The 15,436-nt window shown below is 56.9% G+C and overlaps 8 protein-coding genes across 9 annotated transcripts; 3 read left to right on the plus strand and 5 right to left on the minus strand.

Moving 5' to 3' along the window:
• Positions 1-19: 19 nt before the first annotated feature.
• Positions 20-295, minus strand: LMH87_005352 (uncharacterized protein; the record flags this gene model as incomplete). Its single annotated transcript, XM_056203055.1, has 2 exons — positions 20-153; positions 211-295. The coding sequence occupies 2 exons, from the start codon at positions 293-295 to the stop codon at positions 20-22; spliced, it is 219 nt and encodes a 72-aa protein (XP_056058552.1).
• A 320-nt stretch (positions 296-615) lies between these two features.
• On the plus strand, positions 616-2,596 carry LMH87_005353 (uncharacterized protein; the record flags this gene model as incomplete). Its single annotated transcript, XM_056203056.1, has 3 exons — positions 616-1,425; positions 1,474-2,074; positions 2,127-2,596. 3 exons carry the CDS (start codon positions 616-618, stop codon positions 2,594-2,596), a joined length of 1,881 nt encoding a protein of 626 aa, XP_056058553.1.
• A 341-nt stretch (positions 2,597-2,937) lies between these two features.
• LMH87_005354 (uncharacterized protein) lies at positions 2,938-4,075 on the minus strand (the record flags this gene model as incomplete). The annotated part of the gene is made up of 3 exons (XM_056203058.1): positions 2,938-3,156; positions 3,216-3,878; positions 3,935-4,075. 3 exons carry the CDS (start codon positions 4,073-4,075, stop codon positions 2,938-2,940), a joined length of 1,023 nt encoding a protein of 340 aa, XP_056058554.1.
• Positions 4,076-4,589: 514 nt separating this feature from the next.
• Positions 4,590-7,801, plus strand: LMH87_005355 (uncharacterized protein; the record flags this gene model as incomplete). The annotated part of the gene is made up of 2 exons (XM_056203059.1): positions 4,590-4,898; positions 4,952-7,801. 2 exons carry the CDS (start codon positions 4,590-4,592, stop codon positions 7,799-7,801), a joined length of 3,159 nt encoding a protein of 1,052 aa, XP_056058555.1.
• Positions 7,802-8,131: 330 nt separating this feature from the next.
• On the plus strand, positions 8,132-8,624 carry LMH87_005356 (uncharacterized protein; the record flags this gene model as incomplete). Its single annotated transcript, XM_056203060.1, has 2 exons — positions 8,132-8,483; positions 8,566-8,624. 2 exons carry the CDS (start codon positions 8,132-8,134, stop codon positions 8,622-8,624), a joined length of 411 nt encoding a protein of 136 aa, XP_056058556.1.
• A 167-nt stretch (positions 8,625-8,791) lies between these two features.
• LMH87_005357 (uncharacterized protein) lies at positions 8,792-10,712 on the minus strand (the record flags this gene model as incomplete). Of its 2 annotated transcripts, XM_056203062.1 has the most annotated exons (5): positions 8,792-9,044; positions 9,115-9,218; positions 9,280-10,125; positions 10,196-10,305; positions 10,397-10,712. In XM_056203062.1, 5 exons carry the CDS (start codon positions 10,710-10,712, stop codon positions 8,792-8,794), a joined length of 1,629 nt encoding a protein of 542 aa, XP_056058558.1. The 2 variants fall into 2 exon arrangements, with proteins under 2 accessions (XP_056058558.1, XP_056058557.1); XM_056203061.1 differs by having other exon boundaries at positions 9,280-10,289.
• Positions 10,713-11,537: 825 nt separating this feature from the next.
• On the minus strand, positions 11,538-12,579 carry LMH87_005358 (uncharacterized protein; the record flags this gene model as incomplete). The annotated part of the gene is made up of 4 exons (XM_056203063.1): positions 11,538-11,812; positions 11,870-11,982; positions 12,089-12,449; positions 12,528-12,579. The coding sequence occupies 4 exons, from the start codon at positions 12,577-12,579 to the stop codon at positions 11,538-11,540; spliced, it is 801 nt and encodes a 266-aa protein (XP_056058559.1).
• Positions 12,580-13,145: 566 nt separating this feature from the next.
• LMH87_005359 (uncharacterized protein) lies at positions 13,146-13,907 on the minus strand (the record flags this gene model as incomplete). Its single annotated transcript, XM_056203064.1, has 3 exons — positions 13,146-13,504; positions 13,577-13,612; positions 13,823-13,907. 3 exons carry the CDS (start codon positions 13,905-13,907, stop codon positions 13,146-13,148), a joined length of 480 nt encoding a protein of 159 aa, XP_056058560.1.
• Positions 13,908-15,436: the final 1,529 nt, after the last annotated feature.

Consider the following 15,436-nt stretch of genomic DNA (forward strand, 5'->3'; position numbering starts at 1 on the left):
TGAGTAGGTACCTACCTAATTACTGGCCAAGCGGCACATGCATGCGGTCAGGAGCGCTAGCCAAGTACCGGCCAGGCGCCATTTGCGGTAAAAGATACCTCTGCAGCAAGCGAGAGAACCGTTGCCACAGCAGACATGGCAGCAGCACGGGCGCTATATTTCTTTGTTTAGCACTGCCCACTACCCGCCCGCCAATAGGTAGGTACGTACCAAGGAAGATGATCAGATACCAGTACGGAGTACAAGTCAGGTAGAAGAGGACCAGACCAGACCAAGGACAAGGACCAGCTTTCATTTTTGCCCAAAGCAAAGCCCCATCCATCAAGTTTCAATTGCCATCAAAGTCGGCACCCCCTTCGCCAGAACTTCATCTCAGCAAACAAAGGCTGCCGCTCACCCGCATTTCCAGCATCCGCCACACTCGGGCTGGCCAGGCTGCAGGAGTTTTTAAGATTGAGAGCACGCCTTCTTGAGTCGCTCTGCCACTGGAGAAGGGGCTCGATAGATAGCGCTGACCTCCAATTACAGGCGCCATTGCCTCGCTAGCTAGGTACCGCTCACAATCTCACCTTAGGTGCTTCTACTGGAACGCTTTCCCCGTCTGCCCACCATCCAATGAGCCAATCACAGCACGTCCCTTCAGCGCGGCCACAGCCCGCCATGGGGCGCTACGATGGCTCCCACGACGAGCTGCATATGGCCGCAGGTGCGGGCTCGCAAATGTCGGTTCCTCCTCTTCGCGACTATCCTCCCCAGTTCAAGTTTGACCACGCGCCGCCGCCGTCGTCTGCGCCGCCTCCGCGTCTCTCTTCAGCGAGTGCCAGCGCCAGCGCCAGCATCTCCGCCGTTCCCAACGTCCTGCAACCTGGTGGCATGGCATCGCGGCATCATCCAATGTCGTCCAACACCACTCCCCAGCTGCCCGGCATGCATCCCTCAATGCCGTCCCAGCACGGCCTCGCGCAGCAGCCTCATTCCCAGCAGCAGTCTCCGATGCAGGAATTCCCCCCCGTCGGCAAGCCTCCGCTGAGCCTGTCCCATAGCTACTCGCGCTCCAGCCCCGCCGCCGGCTACGATGCTGCCTCGTCCTCCTCGTACCATGCCTATACGCCGACCACGCCCGGCGGCTCCGCGTCGCAGTTTGCCTCGACGCCCGATGCCAACAAGTATGGCCCTCCCGGCTCCCAGCGCAACATCTCCAACACGCCATTGGGCCTGGCCGACATTCGTCCCCGCGCCGACTCGAGCATGTCAGATAGCTCCCCCAGCGGCATGAGCTACGACGTCGTAAACACCCAACCTGGCCCCAGCAACTATCTCGCACCATGGGCGGTGTATGCCTTTGATTGGTGCAAATGGAGACCCCAGGGCAATGGTGCCGGCAAGATTGCTGTCGGCAGCTACCTTGAGGATGGACACAACTTTGTACGCACAGCCGTCTGCTTGACGTGACCGCCAAGTTAACCAGCCTAGATTCAAATTCTCGATTCCCACGTTGTCCCTACGCCACAAGATGTCTACACACCTGGCGCTTCCAAATACAGCCTCGAATTCACAAAGCTTGCTGAAGCTACACACTCGTACCCCGTAACCCGTCTCCTCTGGGAGCCGCCGTCCTCGCAGAAACAGTCGACAGATCTTTTGGCCACCTCGGGCGATCATTTGCGACTTTGGTCCCTACCATCCGAGACGCCATCGAACCCTGGTAATAACATTACTCGCAGTGGTCCACGAGATCCTGCCACCGCCAAACTGACCCCTCTTGCGCTGTTATCAAACTCAAAGACGCCTGACCACACCGCTCCTCTAACATCTCTCGACTGGAATACCGTTTCTCCTAGCCTCATCATTACCTCTAGCATCGACACCACTTGCACAATTTGGGATATTCCCTCATTGACGGCCAAGACGCAGCTAATTGCGCACGACAAAGAAGTTTACGATGTAAGATTTTGCGCCAACAGCGTCGATGTTTTTGTCAGCTGCGGCCAAGACGGCAGTGTGCGCATGTTTGATCTCCGCAGTCTTGAGCACTCAACCATCATCTATGAGCCTACTGGAAAGGACGACCGACGTAAGGCACCTTGACTGCAGTGTTATTGGAGTACAGCGCTAACATGAAACAGTTGATGGCTCAGGGCGCACCAGTCCTACTCAAGCCCAGCAAACTATGGCCAACCCTCCTCCTCTGCTGCGTCTTGCCACATCTCCACACGATACCCATCTCCTGGCTACATTTGCCCAGGACTCCAATATTATTCGCGTCCTTGACGTACGGCAGCCTGGCCAGGCCCTTCTCGAGCTGCAAGGCCATACCGGGTCAATCAACTGCCTGGAGTGGTCTCCTCTCCGACGTGGCACTCTGGCTTCTGGCGGTGACGACTGTCAGGTTCTGATTTGGGACCTCATCAACTCAGGCTCTTCCATGGTCCCCGCGAACGGGTCGCAGGAGAATACGCGAAGCCCTGTTGCTAGCTTGGAATGTGAATATGAAGTAGGCAACTTGGGTTGGACGCCACACCTGCAAGGCCACGACTACGGCGAATGGCTGGGTGTGAGTGCTGGACGAGGCATCTGGGGTGCACGCCTCAACTAACGCACTGCCCTCGACCGACGCAGTCAGCTTTTGTATGTACTCGGCTACTGCAACCTAACAACACAGAGTGGCTTTCTAGACTTGACTTTCGGAGAAGATTTCGTGTTACTACGGAAACATTTGTCATGTCCTTTCTTTTGTTTGGCATTCAAGAAGCTGGCTCGTAAATTGCACGTTGCGTTGATCACGACAGCAAGCAGAAAACGGTGGAGAGCTGGGTAAACGACCTCTTTTCACGCCCCGGTGCTCATGGGGAAACATATATAGGGAGTTGTAGGTCATTGGATTTTCAATACATAAAACATACATCCACAACGCGCGCTCATGCATAACCGGGAACGTTACAAGCGAGAGACATTCCCGCCCGTCGCGGGTCGCACCACTGCTTTGCCAAAGATTCTGCGCTCTGATATGTCCTTTAACGCCCGCGGTACACTCTCCAGTCCCTCGTACATTGCGGATAGAGTGGGTTTGACGCTCAGGTACTCGAGCATCGGGTAGAGCTGCTCCCAGACCTCCTCTCTTTTGGCGGGGTTTTCTCTCAACGACTGCCCAAACCGCTAAAGATACACATTAGCAAACAAATTCGCCCGACGAGAGAATGGACGAATAAACATACGTATCCAATGAGCTCCACTTGCTTCAACAGAATGCGATTCATGGCAATCTTTTCAAAGTTGCCATCCGACCCTGCAAAGCCCACCACAACAACGCGAGCCTTCGAGGCCACACACTTGAGGCTGGGCTCGACCAGGCCGACCGGGTCAAACACCACATCCACGCCTTTCCCTCCCGTAATTTCATTGATCCTTTTCCACCACTCCTTATCCGTAGAGTAATTGATGCACTCGTTCGCGCCATAGCCCTTGGCGTAGGCGCACTTGTCATCCGAGCCGGCAGTGCCAATGACGTGGCAGCCCTTGGCCGCGGCGATCTGGCAGGCCATGGTGCCGAGACCGCCTGCGGCCGCGTGGACGAGGACGGTCTCGCCAGCGCGCAGGCGGCCCGCGGAGATGAGCCCGTCGTAGGACACGGGCAGCGTGGCGGCGAGTCCTGCGGTGGCCTCGACGGGCCAGCCCTCGGGGACGCGCAGCAGTGAGGTGATTTGGTCCTGGGGGATGGAGATGACTTCCGCGTACGTGCCGGCATGGTCGCCAAAGACGGCGTCGCCTTTTTGAAACTCACAGCCGGTCGGCGCGGCGATTACGGTGCCGGCAAACTCAAGCCCGAGCACGAATGGGGGAGTGACATGTCTTTTGTTGTTTTGGTGTTTTCCACAAGCCTGTGTTATCTTGTTAGTAAGTGTAATAACATCAACGCACCCAGGAGAGAACTCACGTATAAAGTATCAACATAATTGACGCCGACACCCCGAACTCTGATGAGAACATTGTCACCAGTCGCTTCTGGGGTAGGGACCTCGGATACACGAACTTGATCCAACGTGTCGCAGAACTTGTCTATCACGATAGCTTTCATCTTGACATTGATGTTACAAAAAATCCGCGTAGAATGATTGCAGTGGCTGATGCGCGATTGCTCGTCAGCGTTTCGGCAACGGTCGGTAAGTAGGAACGGATTATGTAGGTAGAGGCCGCAGAGGCCGAGGTTTTGGCCCTTTGGGCGCAATGCACCCGCCAAAACGGTGAATCAGCCTTGATTCATTTTTGTTGGAGGCTTCATTTTGGAGTCACGTTCAATTAATCATTCTTTAGAAAATGTTGAGTACATTTTCCGTATTTTCTTTTAGAATTCCTCAATTGTAGTTGAAGGTGATTGCGCGCACCACCTTACTGCGCAAGGGTCGCCGTGCGACGCCCGATAATTAGCCGCCGCGCGCATTTCATCGTCGTAGCGCTATCCAGCATTCTTGCTCTTGACATGCCAGAGTCACACACCTCGAGGTGCACCGCCATTTTAATCTCAGCTTCCTGCACAAAGTCTCTGGCATCGAAATTTTTCGAGGGAGACTCTGCCGGCCGTTGTTTTAATCATGGCATCCAACGACCCTCGATTCGATGACTCGTCAGATGAGGAGGACTTCAACCCTGCGCCCGCTGACCTGTCTGACGAGGAGTCGGCACAGCCCAGAGAGGAGAAGCGCCGCAAGACCCCCGTTCGTGAGGACGATGAAGACGAAGATGAGAACACGTCACCTGCGCGTCCGAAACAGGTAGATGATGACGAGGAAGAGGAGGAGGAGGAGGAGGAGGAGGAAGATCAAGGTGGCAAGGGCAAGCACGATGATGATGATGAAGAGGAGGAGGAAGAGGACGACGATGATGAGGACGACGTGCAAAGAGTATGGTTATTGCCATGACTGATGCGTCTATTTTTTGCTAACGATGCGCAAAGGGTCATCGCAGAAAGCGTCGTCGCGACCGACGAAATGCTTTCCTCGATATCGAAGCTGAGGTTGACGACGAAGACGAGGCTGAGGATGACGAGAAGGAAGACGAAGAGATAGGAGACTTCATCGACAACGAACATCCCGACGACCTTGCCGATACCGCGCGACTCAACGATGATCGCCGCCATAGAGAGCTCGACCGTCGCCGCGACATGGAATCGAGCTTGGACGCCGAAAAGCAAGCCGAACTCTACCGACAGCGTTATGCCAAGTACCGCTCTGGAAAGGGCACTGGCGAATCTGCTGTTGTCCCCAAGCGTCTGCTTCTCCCTAGTGTTGACGATCCAGGTATCTGGGCCGTGCGATGTAAGGAAGGCAAGGAGCGCGAGGTGGTCTTTTCCATTATGAAGCGCATCGAAGAGCGTATGGGAACCAAGGGCGAGCTCGCTATTACGGCAGCCTTTGAGCGGGGTGGCACGACCTCTGTCATGAAGGGCATCGTCTACGTTGAGGCCCAACGCCAGACGGATATTCTTGTTGCCCTCGACGGCGTCCTGAACATCTACCCGCGAAACAAAATGACTCTTGTCGACATCAAAGATATGCCCGAGCTTCTACGCGTGGTGAAGACCCCTACCTTGGAGCCTGGCGCGTGGTGCCGAATCCGCCGCCCGCTCAAGCACAGTGGCGACCTTGCTCAGGTCCTGGCTGTGACGGAAAACGGTCTGGAAGCTCGTATCCGTTTCATCCCCCGACTTGATTACGGTATGCGCGATGACTCTCTCGGCAACGTGACACAAGATGGAAAGAGAAAGCGAGCCTTCGGAGGTGCTGGTCCGAAGCCCCCTCAGCGTCTGTTCAGTGAAGTTGAGGCGCGCAAGCGCCATCCTCGCTTTATTCAGGGTAACCCCACCACAAATACCTGGACATACAATGGTGACGAGTTCGAAAACGGGTTTCAAGTCAAAGATGTCAAGATCCAGGCGCTCTTGCTTACCGATGTGAACCCTACGCTTGAAGAGGTCACGCGGTTTGCCTCGGGTGCCGAAGACGGTACAGAGAACCTGGATTTGAAGGCCCTTGCTGCTAGTCTTAAAGATAGCAACACCAAAGTCACATACCTGCCTGGCGATGTTATTGAAGTCTATTCGGGCGAGCAGAAGGGCGTTGTGGGCAAGGCCACGAATGTGCAGGGCGATATTGTTACCATGGTCGTTACTGAGGGTGACCTCGCCGGTCAGACGATTGAGGTTCCGACCAAGGGCTTGCGCAAGCGCTTCAAGGTCGGTGACCACGTCAAGGTCATTGGTGGTAGCAGGTTCCAGGACGAAGTCGGAACTGTCGTCAAGATTTCGGAAGACAGGGTAACGCTGCTGACAGATCACACCAACAAAGAAGTGACTGTCTTTAGCAAGGATCTTCGCGAGGCAAGTGACATTGGCGGACAGGGATCATTGGGTCAGTACTCGCTACACGACCTTGTTCAGCTTGATATGACTACTGTCGGTTGCATTGTTAAGGTCGACCGCGATTCAATGGTCGTGCTCGATCAGTTTGGCGACACGAGACAGGTCATGCCGTCAGCGATTTCCAACAAGATTGACAAGAGAAAGACGGCCGTTGCTGCTGATCGTGAAGGATCTGAGATACGACTCGACGATGTTGTCAAGGAGTACACCGGGCAACAGAGACAGGGCAAGATCATTCACATCCATCGCTCATACGTCTTTTTGCACACCAACGACACGAATGAAAATGCAGGCGTCTTCGTTACCAAGTCCAGCTTGGTCAACACCGTGGCTGCCAAGGGCGGCCGTGTCAATGCCGCTTCCACAGGCCCTGATCTCAGCACGATGAACCCTGCCCTCAAGATCCACAAGAATGGCTCCGAAAACAAGCCCATCGCCCCTGTCAAGATGTTTGGTCGCGACAAGGCCATCAACCAGACTGTTATTATCAAGAAGGGTGCCTACAAAGGACTGCTGGGTATTGTAAAGGACTCGACAGACACTCATTGCCGTGTTGAACTGCACACCAAGAGCAAGATTGTCACGGTGCCGCGAGACTCGCTCAACTTCAAGGACAAGACGAGTGGTGTCTCCATCGACATCAATGGCAGAGGCAGGGGCGCACCTGGCGGTGGCCGTGGTGACAGAGTGCCCAGCTGGCAAGGAGGATCCCGCACCCCGGCTGCTGGCGGTGCTAGTGGTGACCGCGTTCCCGCATGGGGCTCGCGTACACCGGCTGCCTCGGGTGGTCGGACGCCCGCCTGGAAGGGCCAGGATTACTCTGGCTCGCGCACGCCTGCTTGGGCTGATGGGTCAAGAACAGTGAACCCTTACGACGGTAGTCGTACAGCGTACGGTGCCGGGTCTCGCACGCCCGCTTGGCAGTCTGGTGCCAGAACTCCCGCGCCCGGCGACGCCTTTGGCGCGGGCTCGCGAACTCCTGCCTACGGCGGCGGCGACAGCTGGGCCTCGGGCTCCAAGACGCCTGCTTGGGGTGCATCTGCTCCCACGCCCGGCGCCAGCGGCAACGACACATGGGGCTACACACCCGGTGCTGGTGCAGGTGCGTACGACGCGCCTACTCCTGGTGGTGCTCTAGGCGCTCCCACCCCCGGCGCCTTTGGAGCGCCGACTCCTGGGGCCTACTCGGCCCCGACTCCTGCAGCCAGTGCTCCTACGCCGGGCGCTGGATGGCAAGGCGGCGGCTGGGGGGCGGACTCTGCGCCCACTCCAGCTGCAGGTGCCCCGACGCCAGCGGCGAGTGGTTACTACGGCGCGCCTACGCCAGCTGCGCCCCCGGAGACGCCTGGTGCTAGCGGCCCGCGATATGTGGAGGACGACGACTGAGGAGGATGTCTTGTTGACAGGTTTCATTTAGGCGTTTCTTAGGCAGATTCTCTTTTTTGTGTATCATTATCATTTAAAAAAATAGCTTCTTTCATGGATGGAGAAGCCGTATGTAGTAGTGCCAAGAAAGAAGGAAGCAATAACGGACACGTAAAAAAATTGAGCATTAAAGTGTTATTTCACACTGAATACTCTTGTCTCTGTAGCGAGATCGAGACGTTGAGCGTGACGACCCACATTAAAAGTAGCTCTCAACGACCAGGTTGCGCATTGTGCTGGATAATTTAGACTTGCCAAGTACATTTCACAGACCTAGGTACGCTTTTCGGGATGATTTTTCCCCGCCTACAACAGCGGCTGCTCTCCGTGCGCTGCGTATATTCCGTTGCACGCAGCCGAGTCGCCCAGCCTACGCAGCGCCGGCTCGCCTCCTCCTCCTCCTCGGGCCCCCGGCAGCCACCAGCCGCAAAACGAACAGCAGCACCGCCGCCACCAAGCCCGAGCTCTAGCAGCTCCGCGGCGGCGGCGACGCACGCACGTATAAATGCAGAAAAGGAGGCGCCGCCTGTAGAGACGGCCGAGGAGTACAAGGCGCGGTACAAGAGCGCAGCGCGGCGGTGGACGGCGACGGTCATTGCGCTGCCGATCCTGCTAGTGACGAGCTACTATCTCTTTGACCGATGTACGGAGTTTCTCGTTGTCTTTCTCTGCGAAGAGAGATCACAGTTCCCTTTCGGCTTTTTGTGCGCTAACATGGGAGATAGTGGCTCTGGGGCATGCGCCCAAGGTTTTGAACCGCGAAGCCACGAAACAAGACGATTAAATCTCGACATTTCACGACCGGGGCGAACAAATCCAAACTGTCTACATGTACAATATGTATTGAATACTGAAAAAAAAAAATATATGCCATCATTTACTCTCGCGGCAAATTTCTTGAAACAAAAAAAAGCTGTGGGAGCCACGAGTACTTGAACATTGTCGTCGAGTCTACATCTTGGACCGTGTCCAGCCCGCCTTTTGCATCTCGGCGGCGTCGCGCTTCGACCACTCGCGCAGGAGCTTGCGGACAATCTTGCCGCTGGCGAGCTTGGGCACGGCGTCGACAAAGGCGACGCCGCCGGCGAGGCGCTTGTGCTTGGCGACGCGCGCGGCGAGCCAGTCCTGGATGTCGCGGGGCTGGACTTTGCCCTTGGAGACGTCCTGGATCTGGACGTAGGCGCGGGGGTATTCCTCGTGTTCGCTGTTGGACGACAGTCAGCTCGCTCTTTCTTCCCCTTTAATTATCAGGGGTAAAAGACGGGAATACGTACAGTTCGACTCCGACAACGGCAGCGTCGGCAACGTGCTCGTTGTCGAGGAGCAGGGACTCCAGCTCGGCGGGTGCGACTTGCAGGCCGTTGACCTTGATGAGTTCCTGCAGGTGTGGTTAGCGCTTTCCCCTGTTATATCCATTCAATGCCATTTGGGAAACGCACCTTTTTGCGGTCGACGATCCAAATCATGCCTTGCTTGTTGTACACGGCCACGTCGCCCGTCCGCAGCCACCCGTCCGCGTCCAGCGTCTCCTTGGTCGCCTTTTCATTGCACCAGTAGCCCAGCATCACGTTTGGTCCCCTCAAGAACAGCTCGCCCGGCTCCCCCATGGCGACCTCCTTGCCGTCCTCGTCCAGAAACTTGGCTTCGCAGTTGGGCAGCAGCATGCCGCAGCTCGCCTCGCGGTCGACGTGCCCGCTCGGCAGACATGACGCCGCGCACGTCAGCTCCGTCATGCCCCAGCCCTGCGCGAGATTCAAGCCGTACCGGTCCGCGACCTCGTTCTGCAGGTCCGCCTTCAGCGGCGCCGCGCCGCAATTCACGTCCTTGACACTCGAGAGGTCGTAATTCTTCACCTCGGGCCGCTTGGACAGCATGACGACAATGGGCGGCACCACCTGCAGCACGTTGGGCCGGTAGCGCTCGATGCACTGCAGGTAGCGCTCAAAGTTGAAAACGGACATGACGTGGACGGTGATGTGGCGGCGCGCGGCCATGAGGATCGTGTACATCTGCCCGTAGGCGTGGTACAGCGGGAGAAAGGCGAGCCAGACGTCGTCCTCGAGATCCGGGGTGAGGCCGTGCGGGTGCCGCGCGCCGAGGATCTGCTGCACGTTGGCGATGAGGTTGCGGTGCGCGCCGCACACGCCCTTGGGCAGGCCCGTGGTGCCGGAGCTGTAGTTGATGGTGGCGAGCTGCGTGCGCGCCTCGGCGGGCGTCAGCGACGGCCACGCCCAGGCGGAGGCGGCGTCCTCGGGCGCCAGGAAGGCGGTCCAGTCGCGCAGGCCCTTGACGGTGGTGGTGGCGGCATCGCTGGAGATGTCGTCGCTGAAGTGGAAGATGCGGTCGCGGGGGAACTTGGCCTCGGCGGCGGCGGCGAGGACATCGTCGATTTTGGAGGGGTGGGCGAGGATGATTTTGGCCTGGGCATTGGTGATTTGGTATGCAATTTCTGCGTTTCTGGTTAGCTGAGTTATTTATACAAAAATAAGTTCTTGTTCATGATTGATTTGGAGCAGTCGGCTGCATTTTCGTGCGTCAGGAATTGTGAAAATGTACCTTTTGGGGTGTAGGCCGGATTGGCACCCGTAAAGGCGCACGTCGAGCCCACGACGCCGAGATACAGCACCGGCACGAAAATGTGATTCGTCGAGCACATCATGACGACGTCGCCTCGCTTCAGGCCGAGCCGCTGCAGTCCGGCGCCGAGTCTCTTCACCCAGCCGAGGGTCTGGCGCAGCGACAGGCTCTTGGCGTTGTCGTCGGCGTCGATCCAGAGCGGCTTGTCGCTGACGTCGCCGGGGTTGGGGAAGATGTAGTCGAGGACATTGACGGACGGAACGTCGACGTCGGCGAATGGTGAGCGGACGGGCATTGTGCTGGGTTTCTGTTGGTCTCTGAGCTTTCTAGAATGGTTCTTTCCTTCTTTTCTTCCGTTGCAGAGAATTGAGAGACTGGGGGAGAAAATTACTTTGTTGTGTGCGGAGAACCGAGGTCCGGCTTTATGAGGCTTGCTCGCGTGTACCAAGGTGGGCTTTGGATAACGCACAGCAGGGCTAAGATTAGAGTGAAAAGGCCGATTGGTAAAGCAGAGGAATAAAAAAGCCAATTGCTCTGGTTTTAGGAAATATAGCTAGGTGGGAAATCTTGCGGCAAGTCGGCTACTGGCGCGGGGTCGGAGACAATGCCGCTCCAAGACCAAGGACAAGTACGGCGTTGATGATGACCAGCCCAGTGTGGGGGAGGCGTTGATGTATGGATCATGGCTGGGGAAACTAAAATGGAGCCGACCGAGCTATGCGCGAAAAGCTCCGCGGACTTTTAGTCCATCGTCGTAGCGGATTCGGACTACTCGGCAATGATCACGTCGTCCCTCTGGCCGCGGTGTGAACGGCGCAAATATCGACCGTGGACTGATGTGCAGACTACGCTGGCAGTTCATGCACAAATCCACAACATGAGAAATGGCTGTGTGCAGGTGAGGCACGCATGTCGACAGATGTACATTATCCTAGACGGGAAGCAGTAAGGACACGGCCCGCGGGCAATCCGTTGGGAGACATGACGATATGATGAAATCGGACCAATGGGGACATCAACTGTTAGCCGGGCAGTTACCATTCTATTTGCGTAGGACAAACGGGTCCGGTTCCAACGTCAATGGGCTTCATCGCGTATTGACTGCCCAGCCTGTCGTTGCTCAGCTGCTGCTACTGATGCCCAGGTCCAGCGACAGCGTCGACGCCTGCATGGCGCTGCTCATCGGGCTCGCCAGAAAGACGATGCCGTCGGCGACCTCGTCCGGGTCGACGAGGCGCTTGACGGGCGTGTTGTCGAGCAGGAAGCCAACCACCCGCTCGCTCTCGGGCGCGCTGCTGATGAGCGGCGTCTCGACGTAGCCGGGGCAGACGGCGTTGATGCGGATGCCGTGCGGGCCGTAGTGGATGCCGTCCGACTTGGTGAGACCGACGACGGCTGTATTTGTCAGTAGGCGTCAATACTTCTCTCATCTTTTGAGGGGAAGATTCTTACCGTGCTTGGCAGCCGTATAGGCAGTCTGGTACAGCGGAACGACGGGCGCGCGCAGACCCCATAGCGACGCCGTGTTGATGATGACGCCGCGGCCACGACGAGGGCCAAGGTTCCTACAGACCGGTATTAGCTTACCATCATGAGAATAATCGATCCAAAAGTAAGAACAAAAGACGAAATAAAAGCTTGGGCCGAAATTCTCGCAACGTGTGTACGCACTCTTGGTCCACCATGACCGCCAGCTCCTCCTTTTGGCAGTAAAACACGGCATTGAGGTCCAGCGACAGCGTCCTGTCCCACGACTCCTCTGGCAGCTCGTGCGTCAGGCTCGTCGTGCCCGTGGCGCCGGCGTTGTTGACGCCGACGTCGAGGCGGCCCAGCTCCTGCACCGTCCGCGCGACGGCGGCCTTGACGGCGGCGGCGCTGGTCACGTCCAGCACAATGGGGACGACCTTGACGGCCGGGAAGTCGCGGGCGAGCGTGGCGGCGAGCGTGTCGAGGGCGTCCTTGTTGATGTCGGCAATGGCGAGGCCCGCGGTGCCGTGGCGGGCAAAGTGGAGGGCGGTGGCCTTGCCGATGCCTACGACATGTGAGTTGAGAAAGTTGTGCAGAGGAGATGCTGAGGGTCGATGGATGAGGGCCGATGGGATGTACATACCTGAGGCGGCACCGGTAATAAAGGCATTGTATCCGTTGAGAAGAGGCTCCATGTTGATGCGCGGCGTTTTACAGCGGCACGATGTAAGCGGAAGCTGGCAAAGGTGGTGCAAGGGAGGGCTTGGCACAGCAGCAATGATGAGAAGTATGGGCGAACAATGCTCTATGCCACAATGGACCTTCTTCTCGGCTTTCAAACCAGTCGAACAGATGATATATTTGTTCCAGGGAACTCGTGTCGGGGTGTCGGGCTACACCATGCAGCTGAGTAACATTGTGAAGGCGGGGAACGTACGGAGTATTGGGTACTCTCCGCTCCGGCTACAGTTTACGTATACACGAAAGGAAAACAAGGTCGAGTTCGTCTGAGTTGTTGTATCATTGGAAACGTCTAAAATCTAGCCTAGGCGGGCCTCTTTTGACTGATGAAAAAACAATGTGGTCTCTTGGACCCAAGATTGTGAGTCTACACAATCCGAAAGAAAAAAAAACGAAACTACTCTGCCGTCATGATATCCGAAAATTCGTACAAAAAAATGGCAACGACATGATAGCCGACCCTGTTAAATACAAGTAAGAAAAAACGCCGTTGGGAAAACACCAGCCCGCAGGAGCAGCTTTAGTCCTTGGGCTTGGGGGCGAAGCGCTCGATGCCGGCCTTGATGGACGAGTCGACGCCCTTGGCCATGCGCTCGAGCGGCAGGCGCTCCTCCATCCGCTGGACGGCGCGGGACACGGGCGGCTCGATGCGCTGCATGCCGCGCTCGACGGGGGGCGAGAAGTAGCTGATGTTCTTCTCCCAGCGCGGCGCCCACTTGGTCGTCTGCTTGGCCAGGCGCTCGTCGGCACCGGGCATGATCATGTAGAGCGGGGCGAGGACGCCAACGCCGGCGGCGCCCATGATCCAGACCTCGGAGCGCTTGGCCTTGGGGAGACGGGGAATACGAGGACGCATGGTTGTGGTGTGCTGTGTGTTTTCTGGGATGGAAATTAGATGGTGGCTGGTGAAGGTGGCGGCCGCGGGTGGCGAGGGTCGTGGTGAGAACTCACGAGGTGTGTGTGCGTGTAGAAAGGTACGTAACGTGACTGACAAAGAGTATTATCAGTGAAGCAGGATGATTTATTTTATTGAATGGTGAAGATGGATTCTTGTCTTGATGAACAATGATGGATGAGGAGAGAAAGAGTGTCACAAGCAGAGGCGTCACGAGAAGGCGGCTGGCTGGTATATATACACTGGGAGAGAGGCAGGACTGCCAAACTACCGAGTTACAAAAAGGTACTTGGACTCCTCACCGGGCGATGGCCTGACAATCCTGCCGGCTGGCCCTTCCAGCAAGCACAGCGCCACGCCAGCCCGGGGAAGCAGGGCCAGTGGCATGTACTCGAGCGGGGTAACGAGATGCAGTGCGACCGGGAGGAACAAACCAGGCCTGATAATGGTCTAGCTCGCCGCCGACGAGAGTTGACTCGGGGGAGAGAGGGGGGGGGAATCATGTGTCTTTCTGGGCAGCCTGGGGCCATGATTGGCTCCTTGGTGGTAAATGATGTCGTCGGGGTACCGAGTCGATACCTGGTCAACACTGGCCAGGATGCAGGACGAGTCGCGTACCGATGTAGTCGCGGCCTGACGCAAGCGTCGTAGCTCTTGACCATGTTTGGGGCGCAACCACCACACCACCACAACATGGTCTGGCCTAGTTCAAGGACATGTACGGAGTAGAGGCGCACACACACACACACACACACACCACCAGCACCACACCAAAGGCGGTGCACAGCAACGGCAGACGAACCGAGTCGACACAACAGCCATGAAACCGTCGCTAGTGTGCTTCACTTGCGAATGCCCTCGTCGACGCACCCTTGTCTAATTTTCGCGATGCGTTTCTGCGTTTTATACAAGTCATTGACCTCTGCGATTGTGCTCCTCCCTACAAGGCAGGCAGTCACGCACGCGCCCTGCCCCGCCCCCAGACTTTGAGAAGCGGAGCAGCTGGCAAGCCGGGGCCCAGCGTTGCCTACAGCGGGCGAGAGGCCTGAGGCAGCACAGATGCAGTGGCCCCAGTGGGTTTTGCCAGGGCGGCCCAGGGGACTCGGTAGCGCTCAAATCAGCGAGCCATCACTGGCCCGTCAGGCCAGAATGTGCTGGAAGTGCTGGACGTTGCTGGACGTTGCCCCGTAAAAGCTGCCCACTTCCCCAGACGGTACATCGCTGACAAAGTGGAGAGGGGGCAGAGAGAGGGGGCATTTTCATCTGGTCTGGGCTGGTCTGGTCAGGGTTAGGTGTGTGCAATTGGGTCCAGTACGGAATGAAGAAATAAAAGCAGCAAATTCCATCAACAAAACCGGCGAGGCCATCAAAAAGCCATCGAAACCACGCGATGGGAAATCGATGCGGCTCAACCATTCGCAGATGCATGTGATGGGGAGCCATCCCTTTTCATTGGCGCAGCTTGCCTCCGAGAAAAGCGTGGTGGTGTGCCTGTCGAGCGTCGCAGCTAGGGGAGGCTTGTTTTCAGTAGTTCCGACCACTTTTATCAACTAACTAGTTATTAACTTGATTGCTGCTGCAGCTGTGCGGCACACGCAAGGGATGTACTCACATGTACCTTTTGGTGTGGTGGTGGTGGTGGCTCTGTGGTGCGTCAGAATCAGGCGGCGCCCCCTCCTCTCGCCGCCTCCGCCTCTCTGCCTGCATCCCACGCTCATGTACCGCACCGGCTGAAATTAGCCCCCAAAGCACAATTCGCGCTCCAAAAATACGTCACTGCCAGTTGCTACCCTCACTGGCCAAGTCGCGAGGCCTTGAAATTCAAACGTCATTGCTCGCCCGGTCCTGGGTAGTATTTACTTCATCTGCAACAGCGACATCTTCGTCTTCCACTGACCAAACTGTCGGACACTGTT

The sequence above is a fragment of the Akanthomyces muscarius genome, chromosome 1, assembly GCF_028009165.1.
Source record: "Akanthomyces muscarius strain Ve6 chromosome 1, whole genome shotgun sequence".
Taxonomy (NCBI): domain Eukaryota; kingdom Fungi; phylum Ascomycota; class Sordariomycetes; order Hypocreales; family Cordycipitaceae; genus Akanthomyces; species Akanthomyces muscarius.